The sequence below is a fragment of the Manihot esculenta genome, chromosome 11 (genome assembly GCF_001659605.2).
Source record: "Manihot esculenta cultivar AM560-2 chromosome 11, M.esculenta_v8, whole genome shotgun sequence".
NCBI classification, from domain to species: Eukaryota; Viridiplantae; Streptophyta; class Magnoliopsida; order Malpighiales; family Euphorbiaceae; genus Manihot; species Manihot esculenta.
Genome location: NC_035171.2, coordinates 6,952,172 through 6,971,993, shown reverse-complemented (window position 1 = coordinate 6,971,993; position 19,822 = coordinate 6,952,172). Strand labels below are relative to the sequence as shown.

The 19,822-nt window shown below is 37.8% G+C and overlaps 2 protein-coding genes across 2 annotated transcripts; one reads left to right on the top strand and one right to left on the bottom strand.

Annotated features, from left to right (window-relative positions):
* The first annotated feature begins 2,119 nt into the window (after positions 1-2,119).
* On the top strand, positions 2,120-13,750 carry LOC110626317 (pre-mRNA-processing-splicing factor 8A). The gene is made up of 23 exons (XM_021772140.2): positions 2,120-2,598; positions 3,291-3,507; positions 3,619-4,009; positions 4,349-4,835; positions 4,938-5,728; positions 5,829-6,097; positions 6,231-6,545; positions 6,658-6,962; positions 7,059-7,513; positions 7,635-7,761; positions 8,220-8,461; positions 8,554-8,677; positions 8,770-8,959; positions 9,072-9,179; positions 9,469-9,722; positions 10,348-10,964; positions 11,047-11,153; positions 11,269-11,523; positions 11,605-12,240; positions 12,332-12,529; positions 12,614-12,892; positions 13,016-13,258; positions 13,354-13,750. Exons 1-23 carry the CDS (start codon positions 2,330-2,332, stop codon positions 13,543-13,545), a joined length of 7,071 nt encoding a protein of 2,356 aa, XP_021627832.1. The 5' UTR covers positions 2,120-2,329; the 3' UTR covers positions 13,546-13,750.
* A 394-nt stretch (positions 13,751-14,144) lies between these two features.
* On the bottom strand, positions 14,145-18,200 carry LOC110626828 (PTI1-like tyrosine-protein kinase At3g15890). Its single transcript, XM_021772947.2, has 4 exons — positions 17,781-18,200; positions 17,037-17,184; positions 15,169-15,431; positions 14,145-15,089 (listed from the first exon to the last, which is right to left on the bottom strand). Exons 1-4 carry the CDS (start codon positions 17,822-17,824, stop codon positions 14,447-14,449), a joined length of 1,098 nt encoding a protein of 365 aa, XP_021628639.1. The 5' UTR covers positions 17,825-18,200; the 3' UTR covers positions 14,145-14,446.
* Between the last annotated feature and the right edge of the window lie 1,622 nt (positions 18,201-19,822).

The window sequence follows — 19,822 nt, the reverse complement described above, 5'->3', positions numbered from 1 at the left end:
TGTGTATTGAAACAACACTCAGTTGGTAGTTCTTTGGTTCTAGGTAGGCTTAGATGACACTAGACTGCAACTTTTGTCTCACAGTAGAGTTGATTGTTGTGAGAAAACATGGAGGTTAGTGATGCCAAAGGGCTTGAGGGATAAGACCCCCCACCCCTTCAGTCTCCCAATAGCTCTTTGGTTCTATATAGACTTAGATCATAGTAGACTGCAACTTTTGTCTCCCAATGGACTTGATTGTTGGAAGAAAACATGGGGGTGCAGTTTTGCCCTGGAGACATCCAACACATTTTATTGCATTATTCATGCACATGTGTTTGCTGCACTTGTAGTTGTAGGTCCTAGTCATTGTCAAATTTCATTTTCAAAAGGAATATGCTACTCAACTTGTACTTGATCCAACACAGAGGCAAAACTCAAGATAAGCAAAGCCATTTTGTTCCTTGATAACCTTGTTTGATATTGAATCTTTTTCTGGCTGCTGCAACTTCATACCCATATTTGTTTCACCATCAGATGCTTCCCATTTTACTAATAGCAGTATTGGAATGTGTGGTTCTAAAGGTAGAGGATGTGATAGTCATGAATGGAGCAAATATTCACTAGAAGCATTAGGGACCCTGATATACTTTTCAATTTGATTATTGACTCAACCTTGGTGCAAACTATAAGCACAACACTATGAGAAAAGGGGAAACAGGTGAAATGAGATTCTGCTGTTGATTCCTTTTGCAAACAGTTCGAACAACAAAATGTTATGAACATGTATATTTCTTGCAGTTTCAGGTATATATTACAACAGATAACAAGAAAGTGAAAATATTTGCATGATGATGTCTGTAATTTCCACTAATCTACACAACTCTGCTTGTTGTGCTTGGATTATATGCCATACTCTGCATTCAAATAGTTGTTTAGTTTGTTTTTTTGTTTATACCAAAGGAAAAGAAAGTGGCCTGAAATGCTGGGCCTTATCGATTACCTTCTCAATCTTCATGAACTCAGCTTAAATCCAAGCCAAGTGAGCAGTACATAATGTATAATATTTTTTTAGTGGAGCAAAGGAAAGATAACAGATACATGTGGCTTGAGTCTCAGCCATTTCCTCATCGATTATTGCCGCCTCAATGAAATATATCATTGGTAACCTGAGAGAGGAGCCTTTCCATGCCATTTGGACACCCTTTAAAAAGGATGACATGACACCCATGAGGTTGATGGGAGTGCCCCAGGCCACGGAGGAGGTCCAGAATGGCAAGGGCAGCTAGTTCATCGGATGAAGCCCATTTAGGCTCCAGAGATTAAGCCACATCCTAGAGCCTAGTCGGGACCATTACACGGTTGTAATTGGCATGGAACCTGTTCAATTGTTCCTTAATTAGTTGCTTAAATTTCCACCTTGCCTTGAGTTGTTTCTGCAGCTTTCCTGCTCAAGTCTTCTATTCTTGTGCCCAGAGACCACCGAACTTTCCGCAGGAAGGCTTTCCTAATTACCATTTAACTGTTAGCTTGCCTGGGGGTCAAATGCAAATCTTTGATTAAAAATACTAGATTCATCTACTGGGATATCAGAAGTTTGTGTCTCCTTTCCCGGAAGACAAACACACAATATATCATAGTATTAGATTCATCTCCAAACACAAGCCACCCGATTGGAGATGATCTTTGGAGAGATGATACAATAACTTTGTGATTTATTTTGTACTATATCTTTTTTTATCATGTAATTAGTCATATTATACAATATCAATAACATAATTATTTTTTGTGTTATTAAATAATTTTTTATGGTAAAAAATAACTAAAGTATTTATGTTTAAATAAAACTTGTAATTATATAGTGGTAATTTCCAATTATAATTAAAATTCATGGCATTTTTTTTTTAAATTTTGATTTGTGAATGTCTTCAGAACTGGATGGAAAAATGATTTTTTATTTTATTTTTTAACCCTTTAATGTATTAGTATAATTAGAGTTAAATAAATGAGGAACTATGATGGGCCTTGATTTTAAAATTGGGCCTACCGCCTTCCAAATCAATCGAAGGCCAGCACCTGCACCGTCATAACCAATGACTATATATCAGATTCTAAGCTCGAATGCACCCGATCATTTCTATCTCTCTCTGCCCGCACTCTCTACACACTTTAGCGAGAGAGAGAGAGGCGCACACAGGTGTTAGGCTCCGTTCTAAAAACCTAAGCTACCTTTAAACAGCTCTTCAACACTGGCGCACGACATACACAAGCTCACAAATTACATATATACCGATCTGCTAATTGGTTGGAAGAGGTTTTAAGTTTCAGTTGAATCCTGAGCTAAACTACCATGTGGAACAATAATGGAGAGGCGCATATCGCGCCGCCGGGGACTGGTGGTCCGCCGGTACCTCCACCACCTGTCCCGGCACAGCCTTCATATACTGTGCTTGCACCGCAAACACCTCCAACGCCGGCCGAGGCGGAGGCCAAGCTGGAAGAAAAGGCACGTAAATGGCAGCAGCTTAATACGAAGAGGTACAGCGATAAGAGGAAGTTTGGATTCGTTGAGACGCAGAAAGAAGACATGCCGCCGGAGCATGTCAGGAAAATTATCAGGTGAGTTTTATTTTTTATTTTTTGAGGGGATTGGGGGAGGGTGTGTTTTGTGAGAAATGGAGAATTTTAGTTGTTGTAGTCGTTTATCTGACTTTGGTCGTGTTTCCGGTTTAATTTGTGGTTTCTTTAGCGATTGTTGTTATCTGATTTATGTTTCTCTCGCACTTACTGGTTGCTTTCTTCTTCCCTCAAATGTATTCTTCTTTTTCCCTTTTGCTGTAGTTAGGAGGTATATGTTTTGGTCTTCACTAATATTTTCTATAGCTGTTGTTACGTAATTCATTTGTTCATGGCATGGATGTTCATTTGGCGAGTTTCTGAGCAGGTCATGAGTTTACTTAATTTACTGTTTATTATTATTATTATTATTATTCTTTAATTTGCCACTTCATTCTATGTATGAAGCTCCTTGAATTTAATTTCTGCTAAGAGTATTATTGATTTTGCCTCCACTTAACCAATGAATTTTGTTATATGTTGTATACTGACAATGGCCTGTTTTTAAAACATAGTTTTTTTTTTTTTTTCATCATGAGTTAAACTGAAGCTTTTGTATGAATTAATTCGCTTGTGATGTTGGTGATTATGCTTGTGAGTTGAATGGATAGATTTACGTTGGATGGGGTAGGATGAAAAGAAGTACTTCCTTGGCACATGACCTGTTAAATCTTTTCTAATATGCTTTTTGACAGAGATCATGGGGACATGTCCTCCAAGAAATATCGTCACGATAAACGTGTGTATCTTGGAGCACTTAAATTCATACCACATGCGGTTTACAAGCTTCTTGAGAATATGCCGATGCCCTGGGAGCAGGTTCGTGATGTGAAGGTTCTATACCATATCACTGGGGCAATCACTTTTGTGAATGAAATTCCATGGGTTGTTGAACCTATTTATTTAGCTCAGGTATGCTGATTGATCTCTTTATGTGGATATAGATCACTGCATATCGTGTTATCACGAGGGGTATTTGAATAATTTTATATTTGTCTATTGAGTTGTAATGTTTTTGTGCAGTGGGGTACAATGTGGATCATGATGAGAAGAGAGAAGAGGGATCGACGCCACTTTAAGAGAATGCGGTTTCCACCATTTGATGATGAGGAACCTCCATTGGACTATGCTGATAATTTGTTAGACGTTGATCCTCTAGAGCCTATTCAATTGGAGATGGATGAAGAAGAAGATTCTGCAGTATACACTTGGTTTTATGACCATAAGCCCCTTGTCAAAACAAAGCTTATCAATGGTCCAAGTTACAGGAAGTGGCATCTCTCCCTTCCTATCATGGCAACTCTTCATCGGCTGGCAGGACAGCTCCTATCAGATCTAATTGATCGCAATTATTTCTACTTGTTTGACATGGAGTCATTCTTTACAGCTAAAGCCTTAAACATGTGCATACCTGGTATGTTATGTTGCTTTTGCATTCATACATATGTATATTTTATTTATACTTTTCAACATAATTGTTACGTCTTTAGAACCCATTCTAACACCAGGATGAAAAGAAACATGTTTTGCTTAGTTTTGACTATGGTATAATGTATTGGGTAGAGATGATAAGAGATTACCATAGATCTTATGACTTATGACATGAAAGTATTGGATGTTTGGCTTTATTCTTACGATGATTTTAATTTAATTTTCCTGGCTGGTTTTGTTATGCTAGATATGCATCTGATCATATTCCTTTGCGATATTATTTGATTATTTCCTGATCTAAGAAACTTTTGCCCTTATCCAGGTGGTCCTAAATTTGAGCCTTTGTATCGTGACATGGAGAAGGGGGATGAAGATTGGAATGAGTTCAATGACATTAACAAGCTCATTATTCGGTCACCTCTCAGGACAGAGTACAGAATTGCATTCCCTCATCTTTATAACAATAGGCCCAGGAAAGTTAAGCTTTGTGTGTATCACACTCCCATGGTCATGTTCATTAAAGCTGAGGATCCTGATTTACCTGCTTTCTATTATGATCCATTGATACATCCTATAACCTCCACCAACAAGGAACGGCGAGAAAAGAAGGCTTATGATGATGATGAGGATGATGATTTCCTTTTGCCGGAAGGAGTTGAACCTTTTCTGCATGACACTCAGCTTTATACAGACACCACAGCTGCTGGTATTTCCCTGTTATTTGCACCACGACCATTTAACATGAGATCTGGTCGTATGCGACGAGCAGAAGATATACCCCTTGTGTCTGAGTGGTACAAGGAGCACTGGTGAGATCATAATTTATTTTTATGCTCACATGTGCAACTTATGTGTAATTGCATACTTTTACTGATTTTGTTTGGTTTCTTTGCTTTCTTTTTCTCCATCAGTCCTCCTTCATATCCAGTGAAAGTTAGGGTTAGCTATCAGAAACTGTTGAAATGCTTTGTTTTGAATGAGTTGCATCATAGGCCACCCAAAGCGCAGAAGAAGAAGCACTTGTTCCGGTCTCTAGCTGCAACCAAATTCTTCCAAACAACAGAACTTGATTGGGCTGAAGCAGGTTTACAAGTTTGTAAGCAGGGGTACAACATGCTGAACCTGTTGATACACAGGAAAAATTTGAATTACCTTCATCTTGATTACAATTTTAACTTAAAGCCTGTGAAAACCCTTACTACGAAAGAACGTAAGAAATCTCGGTTTGGTAATGCTTTTCATCTCTGCCGTGAAATCCTGCGTTTGACAAAGCTTGTTGTTGATGCCAATATCCAGTTCCGGCTGGGTAATGTCGATGCATTCCAGCTGGCTGATGGTCTGCAATATACATTTTCCCATGTTGGTCAGTTGACTGGCATGTATCGCTACAAGTATAGGCTGATGCGACAGATTAGAATGTGCAAAGACTTGAAGCATTTGATATATTACCGCTTCAATACTGGTCCAGTAGGGAAAGGACCTGGCTGTGGGTTCTGGGCACCGATGTGGAGAGTATGGTTGTTTTTCCTTCGTGGCATTGTGCCTCTTCTAGAAAGGTGGTTAGGAAATCTCCTTGCACGACAATTTGAAGGCCGCCATTCAAAAGGCACGGCTAAGACTGTTACAAAGCAACGTGTTGAGAGTCACTTTGATTTGGAGCTTCGTGCTGCTGTCATGCATGATGTGCTTGATGCCATGCCAGGTGCACTCTCATATTAATTATTTCCTTTGGTGTTGATTTCCCCTTTGGATTTGTTTGGTTTCTTCTCTGTAAGCCTAACTGTTTGATGCTCTATTTGCAGAGGGCATTAAGCAAAATAAAGCTAGAACCATACTACAGCACCTAAGTGAGGCCTGGCGTTGTTGGAAAGCCAACATTCCCTGGAAGGTTCCTGGCTTGCCAGTTCCTATTGAAAACATGATTCTTCGATATGTTAAGTCAAAGGCAGACTGGTGGACAAATGTTGCTCACTATAATCGTGAGCGTATAAGAAGAGGTGCGACTGTTGATAAGACAGTTTGTCGAAAAAATCTAGGAAGATTGACTCGCCTTTGGCTAAAGGCAGAACAGGTAATGTATATATTCCTGCATTGCTTTTGCCACACTACATCCTATATAGGTCAGCTGCATCTTCATTGCATGTCTTGTATGCTTGTTACCTGTTCTTAACATTCCCAGCAATGGACCAATTTTTGCATCCTAGGAACGGCAACACAATTATTTGAAAGATGGTCCATATGTCACACCAGAAGAAGCAGTTGCCATTTATACGACAACTGTGCATTGGCTGGAGTCCAGAAAGTTTTCTCCCATTCCTTTCCCTCCACTATCTTACAAGCATGACACCAAGCTACTTATCCTTGCTTTGGAAAGGTTGAAGGAGTCATATAGCGTGGCTGTCAGATTAAACCAACTGCAGAGAGAAGAACTGGGTCTCATTGAACAGGCGTATGATAATCCGCATGAGGCTTTGTCAAGGATTAAACGGCACCTGCTTACTCAGCGTGCCTTCAAAGAAGTATGTTGATAAATTAAGAATGAGTTGGCTTTACTTTTATGATTCTTTCAGTATATTTAAGTGGGACTTGGAACTGATATTTGCTCAAATATTTTTTTGTATTGTTATGCAGGTTGGCATAGAGTTCATGGATTTGTATAGTGCTTTGATTCCGGTTTATGAAATTGAGCCTCTTGAAAAAATAACAGATGCATATCTTGACCAATATCTTTGGTATGAAGGTGACAAGCGCCACCTCTTTCCAAACTGGATTAAGCCTGCAGATTCCGAGCCTCCACCATTGCTTGTTTATAAATGGTGTCAGGGTATAAACAATTTGCAGGGTATCTGGGACACAGGTGAGGGGCAGTGTGTAGTTATGCTACAAACAAAGTTTGAGAAGTTCTTTGAAAAGATTGACTTGACCATGTTAAACAGGTAAGCATCCATAAAATCTTCTGTTGATCATATTAGAATTTAAATTCTAACTTCCAACTGCAAGATTTTGTATCTCATAAAATTATATTTTTACAGGCTTCTTCGTTTGGTGCTTGATCACAATATTGCGGATTATGTCACTGCAAAGAACAATGTTGTGTTGTCCTACAAAGATATGAGCCACACAAACTCATATGGTTTGATACGTGGGTTGCAGTTTGCTTCCTTTGTTGTACAATATTATGGACTTGTGCTAGATCTCTTACTTCTTGGATTGACTCGAGCCAGTGAGATTGCTGGTCCACCACAAATGCCAAATGAATTCATCACTTATTGGGATACAAAAGTTGAGACAAGGCACCCAATTCGATTATATTCTAGGTATATAGACAGGTTGCATATATTATTCCGCTTCACTCATGAAGAGGCTCGAGATCTCATCCAGCGATATCTTACTGAGCATCCCGATCCTAACAATGAAAACATGGTTGGGTATCAAAACAAGAAATGCTGGCCCAGAGATGCAAGAATGAGGCTTATGAAACATGATGGTATTTTACTCCCTTTATTATGACCTTTTTTTTTTTGGAGATTCATTATCTATAAATATACTTCTTATGAAGTGGCTTTCACTTAGTAAAATGATATTCTTTGCTGAATTTTCTTTTTCAGTAAATCTCGGGAGAAGTGTATTTTGGGATATGAAGAACCGTCTCCCTCGAAGCATCACAACTTTGGAGTGGGAGAACAGCTTTGTTTCTGTTTACAGCAAGGACAATCCAAACTTGCTTTTCAGCATGTAATGTTATTGTTTTGGTTTTTCTATTGGCATTATGCAAATTAAACATCCAAACTAGCTAGTTTTATTTGAAATTTCAATATTTGACGATGGAGTATAATGGGAACTAGCTTTTATTTCCCTCAATTGGCATTTTACGCTGGAGCCAATTGAGCATTTGCAAGTGGAGAGTAATTTTTCCCTTCCTTTCTGAATCCTGGTTGTCCTTTTCTCCTGGCAAGGAAGTGCATGTGTTTTGTCAGGCAATTGAACCTATACATATGTGTGTAAATGTATGTATATATATATCTCCTTACTGTAGGATATTTCTACAGAAACTTGGAGATAATTTAGTTTGCTAGTTCCATTGCTTCACACATTCATTAGGTTTCTAAGCATATATTCTGCAGCTAAAGTAATTTTCATGCTTTGTTACATCTTTTTTTCCCATTAAAATAATTAATATTTCTCATGTGCAGGTGTGGGTTTGAAGTTCGGATACTTCCTAAAATAAGGATGACTCAGGAAGCATTCAGCAATACCAGAGATGGTGTTTGGAATTTGCAAAATGAGCAGACTAAGGAGCGAACAGCTGTTGCTTTCCTACGAGTTGATGATGAGCACATGAAGGTGTTTGAGAATCGTGTGAGGCAGATCCTTATGTCTTCAGGGTCAACTACTTTCACAAAAATTGTCAACAAATGGAATACGGCTCTGATAGGTATGTAATATAACAACTTTAAGCAGCTTGCCCCTTTTTGCATTAGAATTCTATCTGTTGAGATTTTCTTTTCTTTCCTTTTCTTTTTGTAGGTTTGATGACTTACTTCCGCGAAGCTACTGTGCATACTCAAGAGTTACTAGATTTGCTGGTTAAATGTGAAAACAAAATCCAAACTCGTATTAAGATTGGTTTAAACTCAAAGATGCCGAGCCGGTAAGTCTTCTTTATTCATGCAGTCACTTTGATCCAGCCAAGGAATTGGTTGTAATATCAAGTTACTAGATTTGAGTTTACTTGTGTTTCAGATTTCCTCCTGTCATTTTCTACACGCCAAAAGAAATTGGAGGACTTGGCATGCTATCGATGGGCCACATATTGATCCCACAAAGTGATCTGCGATATAGCCAGCAGACAGATGTTGGTGTAACTCACTTCAGGAGTGGAATGAGTCATGAAGAAGACCAACTGATTCCAAATCTTTATCGCTATATTCAGGTATGCTTGAAGGTGCCCTGCATATTTTTCTATTTTTCTTTTACATTTTTTATTAGTAAGCTATGATGCCATTTTTTGGGGGTTGTTTCTGATGTGATACTGGTCCGAACAGCCATGGGAGAGTGAGTTCATCGATTCGCAGCGTGTCTGGGCGGAATATGCCCTTAAGAGGCAGGAAGCACAGGCACAAAATAGGCGTCTTACCCTAGAAGATTTGGAAGTAAGTTCTCTCAATATGCATCTTAATCCACACTTTGTCATTCTTTCTCCTTCCATCACATCTTTTTCTTTTACTCCCTCATCCTTCTTTTGGTTACTGAACTACTCATTTTCGATACTTTGGAGATTTGGCTGTAAAGCAATTATTTGAGATGCTGAGCATAATTCTCATATATTTTGTGCAGTTTGAAGTTGCCTAAAATTTTATCTTATTATTTTTTTGCAAGTGATTTTTGTGAAGCTTTAATGATTGTGAACTACTCTAATGTTTGCATTCAAATATTTGACAGGATTCTTGGGATAGGGGAATTCCGCGTATTAATACCTTATTTCAGAAGGACCGTCATACTCTTGCATATGACAAAGGATGGAGAGTGCGCACTGATTTCAAGCAATACCAAGTTCTGAAGCAGAATCCTTTCTGGTGGACTCACCAGAGGCATGATGGGAAACTCTGGAACTTGAACAATTACCGAACTGATGTTATACAAGCTCTGGGTGGTGTTGAGGGAATTCTTGAGCATACTTTGTTCAAAGGAACATAGTAAGTATTTTTAATGATGTATTACTTTCTTATCAGTATCATTCAAGAGAACTTTGTTAGAGGTTGGCTGTGTGGAAAGTCTGCTTCGTTAGATAGACATTCTCTGTTAGACTTGCTGATGACTACTTGGTTTGTGATGGAAATATAAATGAGCAGAGTAATCCCAAAATATTTTGAATTCAATTAATTTTTAATCGAGTCGAGAAAGCTCGACTATTGCATTGCTGGACTTGAGTAGCTCATAAACCTAATAGATTATTTCAACCTTTATGAAGTTTTAGATGATGTGACTTTGGGCTCAAATTTGAACTTGTATTTGTTATAAGCTTTAATTAGAGAGTTGCAAATAGGTTTTGCGATTGAGTTGAGTTTTGAGTATTTCCTATTCGGATTAGCATGGAAGAATGAACTTGATTGAGCTCCTTCAAGTGTTGGGTTTTGTTAGAGTCAACTTCGAGTAGTACTATAACACTGGAAATAAAATATGTAAAAATTATTATTTCTATTACATTTCCTTGTAACTTTGGGGATAAGTATAGACTCTAGACTGCATCTGCTTTCCAGTGGGAATTAATTCTGTATTGCTCAAAAAAAAAAATTAACTAATGATCTTGAAAATTTTCAGTTTCCCAACTTGGGAAGGTCTCTTTTGGGAGAAGGCATCTGGGTTTGAAGAATCAATGAAGTACAAGAAGCTTACAAATGCTCAAAGATCTGGTCTCAATCAAATTCCCAATCGAAGATTTACCCTTTGGTGGTCACCCACAATAAATAGGGCCAATGTCTATGTGGGTTTTCAAGTGCAATTAGATCTAACCGGCATCTTCATGCATGGAAAGATCCCAACCTTGAAGATTTCATTGATTCAGATATTCCGAGCTCATCTGTGGCAAAAGATTCATGAGAGTGTTGTGATGGATCTGTGCCAAGTCTTAGATCAGGAGTTGGATGCTCTGGAAATTGAAACCGTGCAAAAGGAAACAATTCATCCAAGGAAGAGTTACAAGATGAACAGCTCCTGTGCTGACGTTCTCCTATTTGCGGCTCACAGGTGGCCTATGTCAAAGCCAAGTCTTGTGGCAGAGTCAAAAGATGTGTTTGATCAGAAAGCCAGCAATAAATATTGGATAGATGTACAGCTCAGGTGGGGTGACTATGACTCTCATGATATTGAGCGTTATACCCGGGCCAAATTTATGGATTACACAACGGATAACATGTCTATATATCCATCTCCAACTGGTATGTTGTTCTCCTGTTTCTTAGTGCTCTTACATTTAAATGAAAAACTTTTGGTTTAATGAATGTTCATTTTTCTCTGCAGGGGTTATGATTGGGCTTGATCTGGCATACAACTTGCATTCTGCATTTGGTAACTGGTTTCCTGGATCAAAACCACTGCTAGCTCAGGCCATGAATAAAATAATGAAGGTCCACTTTCTGTGAATGATATAGTGCTTGATTCAGCATTTTGATTTTGTACTGTCAGTTCGTTGATTTATGATAGCTTCCATCTTTCTTTGCTATTGTTTCATTTTTTCTGCAGTCAAACCCAGCTTTGTATGTCTTGAGGGAGCGGATAAGGAAAGGTTTGCAGTTGTATTCTTCTGAGCCTACAGAACCTTATTTGTCATCCCAAAACTACGGTGAGATCTTCAGCAATCAGATTATATGGTTTGTTGATGACACCAATGTGTATCGTGTTACAATTCACAAGACATTTGAGGGAAACCTTACAACAAAACCCATAAATGGTGCAATATTTATATTCAATCCAAGAACTGGCCAGCTGTTTCTGAAGGTTAGTTCTGCACTTAAATGCTATATTTAAGACGGTCCATCATGTGCTAGACTTGCTAAGCGTCATTTTATGATTTTGTAGGTCATCCACACTAGTGTATGGGCAGGACAGAAGCGTCTTGGGCAACTTGCTAAGTGGAAAACTGCTGAAGAAGTTGCAGCTCTTGTACGGTCTCTGCCTGTTGAAGAACAACCAAAACAAATTATTGTGACTCGTAAAGGGATGCTTGATCCATTGGAGGTTCACTTGCTTGATTTCCCAAATATAGTTATTAAAGGAAGTGAGTTGCAGTTGCCATTCCAAGCATGCTTGAAGATAGAGAAATTTGGTGATCTGATTTTGAAGGCAACAGAGCCACAAATGGTTCTGTTCAATATTTACGATGATTGGCTGAAGAGCATCTCATCATACACTGCATTTTCCCGACTTATTTTGATCCTTCGTGCACTTCATGTGAATAATGAGAAGGCAAAGATGCTACTCAAGCCTGATAAAACCATCATTACTGAGCCGCACCATATATGGCCTTCTCTCACTGATGATCAATGGATGAAGGTTGAGGTTGCTTTAAGGGATCTCATACTTTCAGACTATGCCAAGAAAAACAATGTAAACACCTCAGCGCTGACACAGTCTGAGATCCGTGATATTATTCTTGGTGCTGAGATTACTCCTCCTTCTCAACAAAGGCAACAGATAGCAGAGATAGAGAAACAGGTATCACGGCTGCAGACTTCGTTTATGCCGCACGGCTTAATCTGCCCTTGCTGGTTGTAACTAGTCTAACATTCTTGTGATTGTTTTCCAGGCCAAAGAAGCCAGTCAGTTAACAGCAGTCACAACAAGGACAACAAATGTGCATGGTGATGAACTCATCGTCACCACAACTAGTCCCTATGAGCAGGCTGCATTTGGTTCCAAAACCGATTGGCGTGTCCGAGCAATATCAGCTACAAATCTCTACCTTCGGGTCAATCACATATATGTCAATTCGGAAGATATTAAGGTCCTTGTCTACATTCTTACTATGGGTTTCTATTAATTTCAACTCTTGTATGTGTGCTGACATTGGTTGTACATGATTTCACAGGAAACGGGATATACTTATATCATGCCCAAGAACATTTTGAAGAAATTTATCTGCATAGCAGATTTGCGTACTCAAATAGCTGGGTACCTTTATGGTATTAGTCCCCCAGATAACCCTCAGGTGAAGGAGATCCGGTGTATTGCCATGCCACCACAGTGGGGTACTCATCAACAAGTTCATCTCCCGTCAGCACTCCCTGAGCATGATTTCCTCAATGATCTGGAGCCCTTGGGATGGATGCACACCCAACCAAATGAGCTTCCTCAGTTATCACCACAGGTTTTACCCACTCTCTGAATCCAAAAAACTGTTTGTCATGTCCAATTTCCCTTAATATAGGGAGCTTGGCAGTAGTTACATATCCATGATTTGGTGCTTGACCGGAACAATTTTTTATTGCAGGATCTGACAAATCATGCTCGGATTTTAGAGAACAACAAGCAATGGGATGGGGAGAAGTGCATCATCTTGACTTGCAGTTTTACTCCTGGATCATGCTCATTAACTGCATATAAGCTTACCCCGAGTGGGTATGAGTGGGGTCGTGTCAACAAGGACACTGGAAGCAATCCTCATGGTTACTTGCCAACTCATTATGAGAAGGTCCAGATGCTATTGAGTGATCGTTTCCTTGGTTTCTATATGGTGAGTAAAATTTTACTGTTGAACATCTTCCTGCACCATCCAGTTATTGATTCTGTTAATCTGACCGGTGTTGATATTTTTGTTTTGTAACGTAGGTTCCTGATAATGGGCCATGGAATTACAATTTCATGGGGGTGAAGCATACAGTGAGCATGAAATACGGAATCAAGCTGGGGACACCAAGGGAGTATTACCACGAGGACCATAGACCAACCCACTACCTGGAGTTCAGCAACTTGGAGGAGGGTGACGTTGCTGAGGGTGACCGGGAAGATACCTTCACTTAAAGTTGGACACTGTTGTGTAATTTTTAATCCGAGTTGAGCACTAGTTTTAACCCAAGTATGAATTTTTCTGCTTGGTGAAAGAAACTCTAGTTTTGCAGTACTACTTGTATGATACATGTTTAGATAATTGTTGTAAATCTTCGACGAGGGTCTTTATGAGCTGTACATATGTGTTCTAGGAATTGAAGTCTACACCTTGAAATTATTTTCTCGGCTCTGTCCTTTCGTTTTTTGTATTTGTTTTTTAAGATAGTCTCTAATGTATAATCTGAAATTTATTTCACATAATGATTAAAATTAAGAAAGATAATTTGCTGGATATTTATGATAAATGTAAAGAAGTATTATATCATGAAATGTATTCGTTTAGTTATTTAGCACTAAAGATATGAATTTCATCAAGTAAAAAATTGTAATTTTTTTTTTAACAGAATAAGAAAGTAAAAAAGAGAAAGTTAGAGCTACATTACATTACTAGTAAAAGGCATGTTAGGTTATGGATATTGTGCTTTCCATCTCTATTTACTGAAATTTAGAGCAAGGATAACAAGTACGAAAATCAGCATCCAGCATCTACAATGAGTCCAGGGAAAGCTTCGTAATTGAAACTTCTCAAACCAAAATATTTAAGAGACGATGAGAATACACAGTAATCAATAAAATGCACAAGTATCCATGAAAAAACAGAAATATTTCATGGAAGGAACAAGTGAAAAACCTACACAAAACAAAACAACAAAATGAGCCCATACGCACAATTCTTGTAGCACGCTTTCATTTCCTGACAATTCTAATAAATGGATTGCCAGCGCCACCTCATGTTCCAAGTAAAATACCCAGTAAACCAAACCCAGTTTTACACCTAAACAAACAACGCAAAACAAAGGTATTATTGAGTTTTCTATTGTCCAATTTCCTTCACTTCTTGTCTTGGATCCTTCTCCTCTGAGATGAAGTCTGAGCTGTCTTCAGCAACTGATACTCCATCATTTGAATCGGCAGGCTGGGGTGCCTTAAACAATTCATCGTTTTCTAATTCATCCAATTTCTCCTTTGATTCCCCTTTCAGTAGCTCTACAACCTCCAGCATTGTAGGTCTTTTCTCGGGCCGATTGTCAGCACACTTGAGAGCAACAAGAATAACTCTTTTCAACTCTTCTTCCTCAAACTTACCATTTAGCTTTGGATCTGCCAGCTCGCTGAACTTCCTTTCGCATGCTAATGGCAGAGCCCAATCAGTAATTGTTCGCTTCATAGTTCCACTAGTTTTCTCAAGGGGTTTCTTGCCACTGGCAAGCTCTAGCAAGAGAATGCCAAAGCTATATACATCACAGCTCTCTGATGCTTTCCCAAGCATAGCATATTCAGGGGCAAGGTAGCCAAGTGTACCTTTAACTCTTGTGGTTACATGTGTTGCCCCATCAGGGATTAGTTTTGCAAATCCAAAATCAGCAACCTGCGCCTGGAAGTCTGAGTCTAGCAGCACATTACTAGCTTTGATGTCTCTGTGGATGATATGTGGGGTTGCATGGTGGTGAAGGTAGCTGGATTGATCAAGTTACGAAATTAGCATCATGAGACAGCAAGTCAAAGATAGTTACAAGAAGTTGGTTTGATACTTACGCAATCCCCTCTGCAGAACCTATTACAATATTCATTCGCCTTTTCCAGTCAAGATGACATTCAGCTGAGTGCTGTCCATGGAGATGAGAGAGCAAGCTCAAGTTTGGCATATAGTCATATACAATGAGACGTTCTTGTCCTTCAGCACAATAACCACGTAGACTCAGCAGGTTCTTGTGTCGAACACGTGCTAGTATCTCAACCTCAACAGCAAATTCCATATCTGCTTTGTTACTCCAGACCTTCAACCTTTTAACAGCAATCTGCAACGAAATCTCTCAGTAATTGAACCCAGTTTATGGGAAAGGCTATGTGAAATGGTGGATAAATATTGAGAAGACACTATTGCAACTTTAAGATTTGAACATTCACACACACATACAAGTATATATACGAGTATATGGATATTCATGGAGTAAAGAATATGCAGTTCATGATTATATGAAAACTGTGCAAGCCTCAATAAACAATGCCATTAGCCACTTGGAAAATGGCCCAAGGGGCTCTTGACAGAGAAAATTTGGTGAAAAAACCTGCAGCATTTAGACACAAAATAGTAGGTCTAAGGACTTGAACACAGACACCCTTCTGGTCTCAATATCAATGCCTTTTTCCATTATGCCCAAGCAATGGCACCTAAGTTCCAATGCTTCTAGAATTGATTGCTGTGCATTGAATTATTAAAGAATATAAAGTTGCATAACAAGCCTTGGTAATGAGGAACCAAATGACGTCTATAAATTGCTACATCGTCACTTTTAAGTTATGCCTTGAAAAAGCACATACCAACTACCCATCTCAAGGATTTGGTAAAGACATTAAGTTCACTAAGATTAATTTGGTGATGAAAACGTAGCAAGTTATACACCACAAATCATAATCTATTTGAAATTTCTAGTGCCTGCATGATTGAAAACCAATCAACTCCACAAAATTTCCCTTTTCAGCAGTTCCCGGAAAGAGCATGTAATTTTTGCTTTTCCACAATTAAGTTCAAATCAACAACTTGAGAAAAGGATGTTGTGATAGGCCCCTGACAACACAGAACTAGAACATTTAATTCTTTTGAGAATTCTTTTCAGTTAATATATTATAAACTAGACCATAGCTCCCTAACAACCTGAGGTGACTTTAAGCATAAGTTGGTCAGGCTTGAGAGTTGAGACTGATCCTGGCAAATGGATCAGCCCTAAAAAAAAGGTTATGCAACCTTTGTTATCAGGTGAGATTACAAAGTTGTTCTGAATCTGCAGAGACCAGATCTAAGTTACTTGCAACCATTTGAATTGCTGCTTTACTTGGAAAGAATTACTGGCATTGTTTAGATTACAACTGTTCGGATGTGTTTACTAAAAATTATATTTCACCAGCTCATTTCAGCTATTATTCTGTTTGATGTGGTACTCAGAAGGGTAATGTCACAATGTAACAAAGCAAATGACTGCTGGATAACTGCTGGGACAAGAGGGAAGGGGGTTTAACTGACTTTCTGGTTTGGTTATAACCACAAAAGATCAAGAAATGCTTCTATCATTTTCCTTCTAGCATGATAACAGAAGGAACTTCAATCTCCAAGGGTTGACATCTTAAAACAGGCTAGATAAATTATTGTAAGAAAATATAATACTATTGAAGTGAAACCACCACATAATACTTCTATAGTGTGAATTTGTAGATAGCAGGAAATGTCTTGGACTTCTGCACTTAAAAAGAGACCATCTAAGCAGACAACTTTCCAAGACATCTGATTTGAAGTTATTAATTGATAACACAAACTTTTCAATGCAATTGTAGATATGACATATTTTGCATGTTTAACTACAGGGCAATAAACTAAAAGCATATGGAAGCTGGAAATTAAATATTACTTGTGATCCATCCCAAAGCTGACCCCAGTAAACACTGCCAAATCCTCCTTCTCCCAGCTTGTTATCATAATTGAAATTGTTTGTTGCTGCATGTAACTCCTTCAAGGAAAAGATCCGCCAAGTGGGCTGTTTCTTTCCTCGTTCTTTCCTGTGTGGTCAAACAGCACACAGCAAACTGTGATTTATGAATATCATACAAACATCGAAATGTCCATTCACTTAGTTGGCTTTATCATCTCTTTACCATTCATCTCATCTCAGCAAATGAACAAAGGAAGTTCTAGTGAGAACCATTTTAAAATTAGTAAAATGTAGACCAAGTCCATTGTAAAGCTCAATGAAACAGGATCAATACAACCACAAAAGCATTGGCAAACGCTCTAAACAAACAAATAAATGATTGTTGACAACATAGACCAAACCCAAACAAGAAACCCATTTGAATTGTCATGTGCCACCAAATTAACCTCAATCTATCACGCTTCCGTAAGAATTTGATTTGTTTTCCTTGCCAATCATTTACAATCACCAATCAAGTATAATATATATAAAAAAAAAGCAACAAAAAAAAATATTCCGAGCATCAAGCAAAAAACCCTCAAATATGATAATTTCCAAACTCAAATTAAACCCAATTAAATTCCAAATTGTAAACCAAACAAGCACAATTATTTACGTAAATTCAAAATCCATATGATCCCTAAAACGTACCCAAGTGTTTAATTTAATTGATAATTAACTCACCGATCCAAACCCTTTCCACAACAAAAGATGGAAGCAAACGCCATATCCAGCTTCACCAAACCAAACCCACGACTCTGTATTATTTCTTTATCTACTGTCTTGTTGGGCAGTAATATTCTCTCTCTCTATAAATTCCTGGTGTTATTACAGTAGTTGGCCGCTGTGTGTGGTCACTTAGACAAAGAAAAATGTAGAGAAAGCTGGAGAAGGCAGTGAGAGTGTAGAAACAAGTAAAGCTTTGAGCTTGGGGTTCAGAGCAAGCATTTGTTGATGGGTATGTGTCGTTTGCTTGTGTTTCGGCGAATATTGGGATTTTCTTCTTGTACTGAGCAGAGAATTGGAAGGGAAAAAGAAGAGAAAGAGTGTTAGCTAAGACTTCTTCTCCTCCATATGGAATTTTCTTCTTTTTCGTTGCCATTGGTGTATAGCTGTTTTCAATTTTCAAATCAAAACCTCTGTGGGACCCACTTGATGACAAAGCCACCGTTTCGAAATTTTTATTTTTATTCGTCATATAATAGAGATAGATAGAGAGAGAGAGAGAGAGAGAGAGACAGGGCGTGTTTGGGCTGCCTATGTGTTCTTTCATTATTTTTAATATGATAATAATAGAAGTTATTTTCAATAATTTTTCTAATTTTTTCAATATTTTTTTAAAGTATTCTCTCCATTCACTTTAATTTTTATATAATTAAAATTTTAAAAATTATTATAAAATATGTGTTAATACTATTACTTTTACCTCATTTAATTATTTCAATGTTAATAAAATGTTTTAAAATTTATATGAAATAGTTATTGTATTTAATAGAAATAATAATAAAATAAAGAAAAAAAATAATTTAATACTTTTTTAATTTTATCAAAATGACAGAATTTTAAATTTTTAAACAACAATTAAATAAATAATATTTTAACTAATTGTATATGGTAAATAAATAATTTTATTTTAATTACTCATATGAATTTTCTATTAAAAATTATTTTTAATAAATAAATAAATTGCTCATCTAACCATAAATGAACAATCAAGAAATAGGAACTAATCACATCTAGAACCTTTATTTATCATCTTATCACATCAGTGTAGGTTTTTCTTCTTAATCAATTCCATTTATTTCTAATATCCGAATTCATATTATTATTTATCTTATTTGAAAGCAGAAATGGTGATTTATACGTACTAACTATCTCACTTTCTCTTATCTTGCGAATATCAAATAAAAAAAATTTAGGGGCAACATCAATTATATACTATTTGATGCAGTTTGAAAACAGAAATATACTGTGATTGGTTAGACTTATAAGAAAGAGAACGTGAGATTATGGGTATTCACGATAACCATTTCGACACTCACATTATTCTGTAGAATAGAGCCATGTAATGAATTATTTAAAATTTGAGTTTTTTATATTATAAAAAATAAATATAAATATAATATTTTTTGATAATTGATGAGAATGTGATCGATTGCTTAATAAGAAATATCGCTATTGTAATACCCGACTAGAGTCAGACATCGGAATTCCTACCGTCCGGTGGAATGTGAGGATGTCAGAGGTCTCTGGAAGGGTAAGAGAAAGTGTTCTCAAATGTTTTCAAGTGTTTTAACGGGTTAGAATGGAAAAGGATTGAGTTGTGAAGAGAAAAGGCCAATGAGGCATTTTGCCATGTTCGGCCGCCGAAGGTAAAGTTCGGCCGCCGAAAGTGCCCAATGTTCGGCCCCCGAAGTTCAAGTTCGGCCCCCGAATGTTGCATGGTTTTGCATGCGCTTCGGCAGCCGAAGTTGAGTTGGTCAGCCAGCTATTGTGCACTCCTCCGTCGGTGAAATGGCCAGGTGTTGCTTCCAAATCACAGACAGAGGATTAGGCCACGTCTCTCATGACTCATCTGCAGGTTTTTATCACACCATGCACAGGTTTGGTGTTTTTCAAGTGATTTTGAAGGTTTTGGGTCAAAAGGAGAGGTTTTGTGGTTTAGAGCTTTTGAAGAGGTGTTGGTCCATAGATCAGCTTTCAGGTTGTTCCTCTTCTGGTTTCAG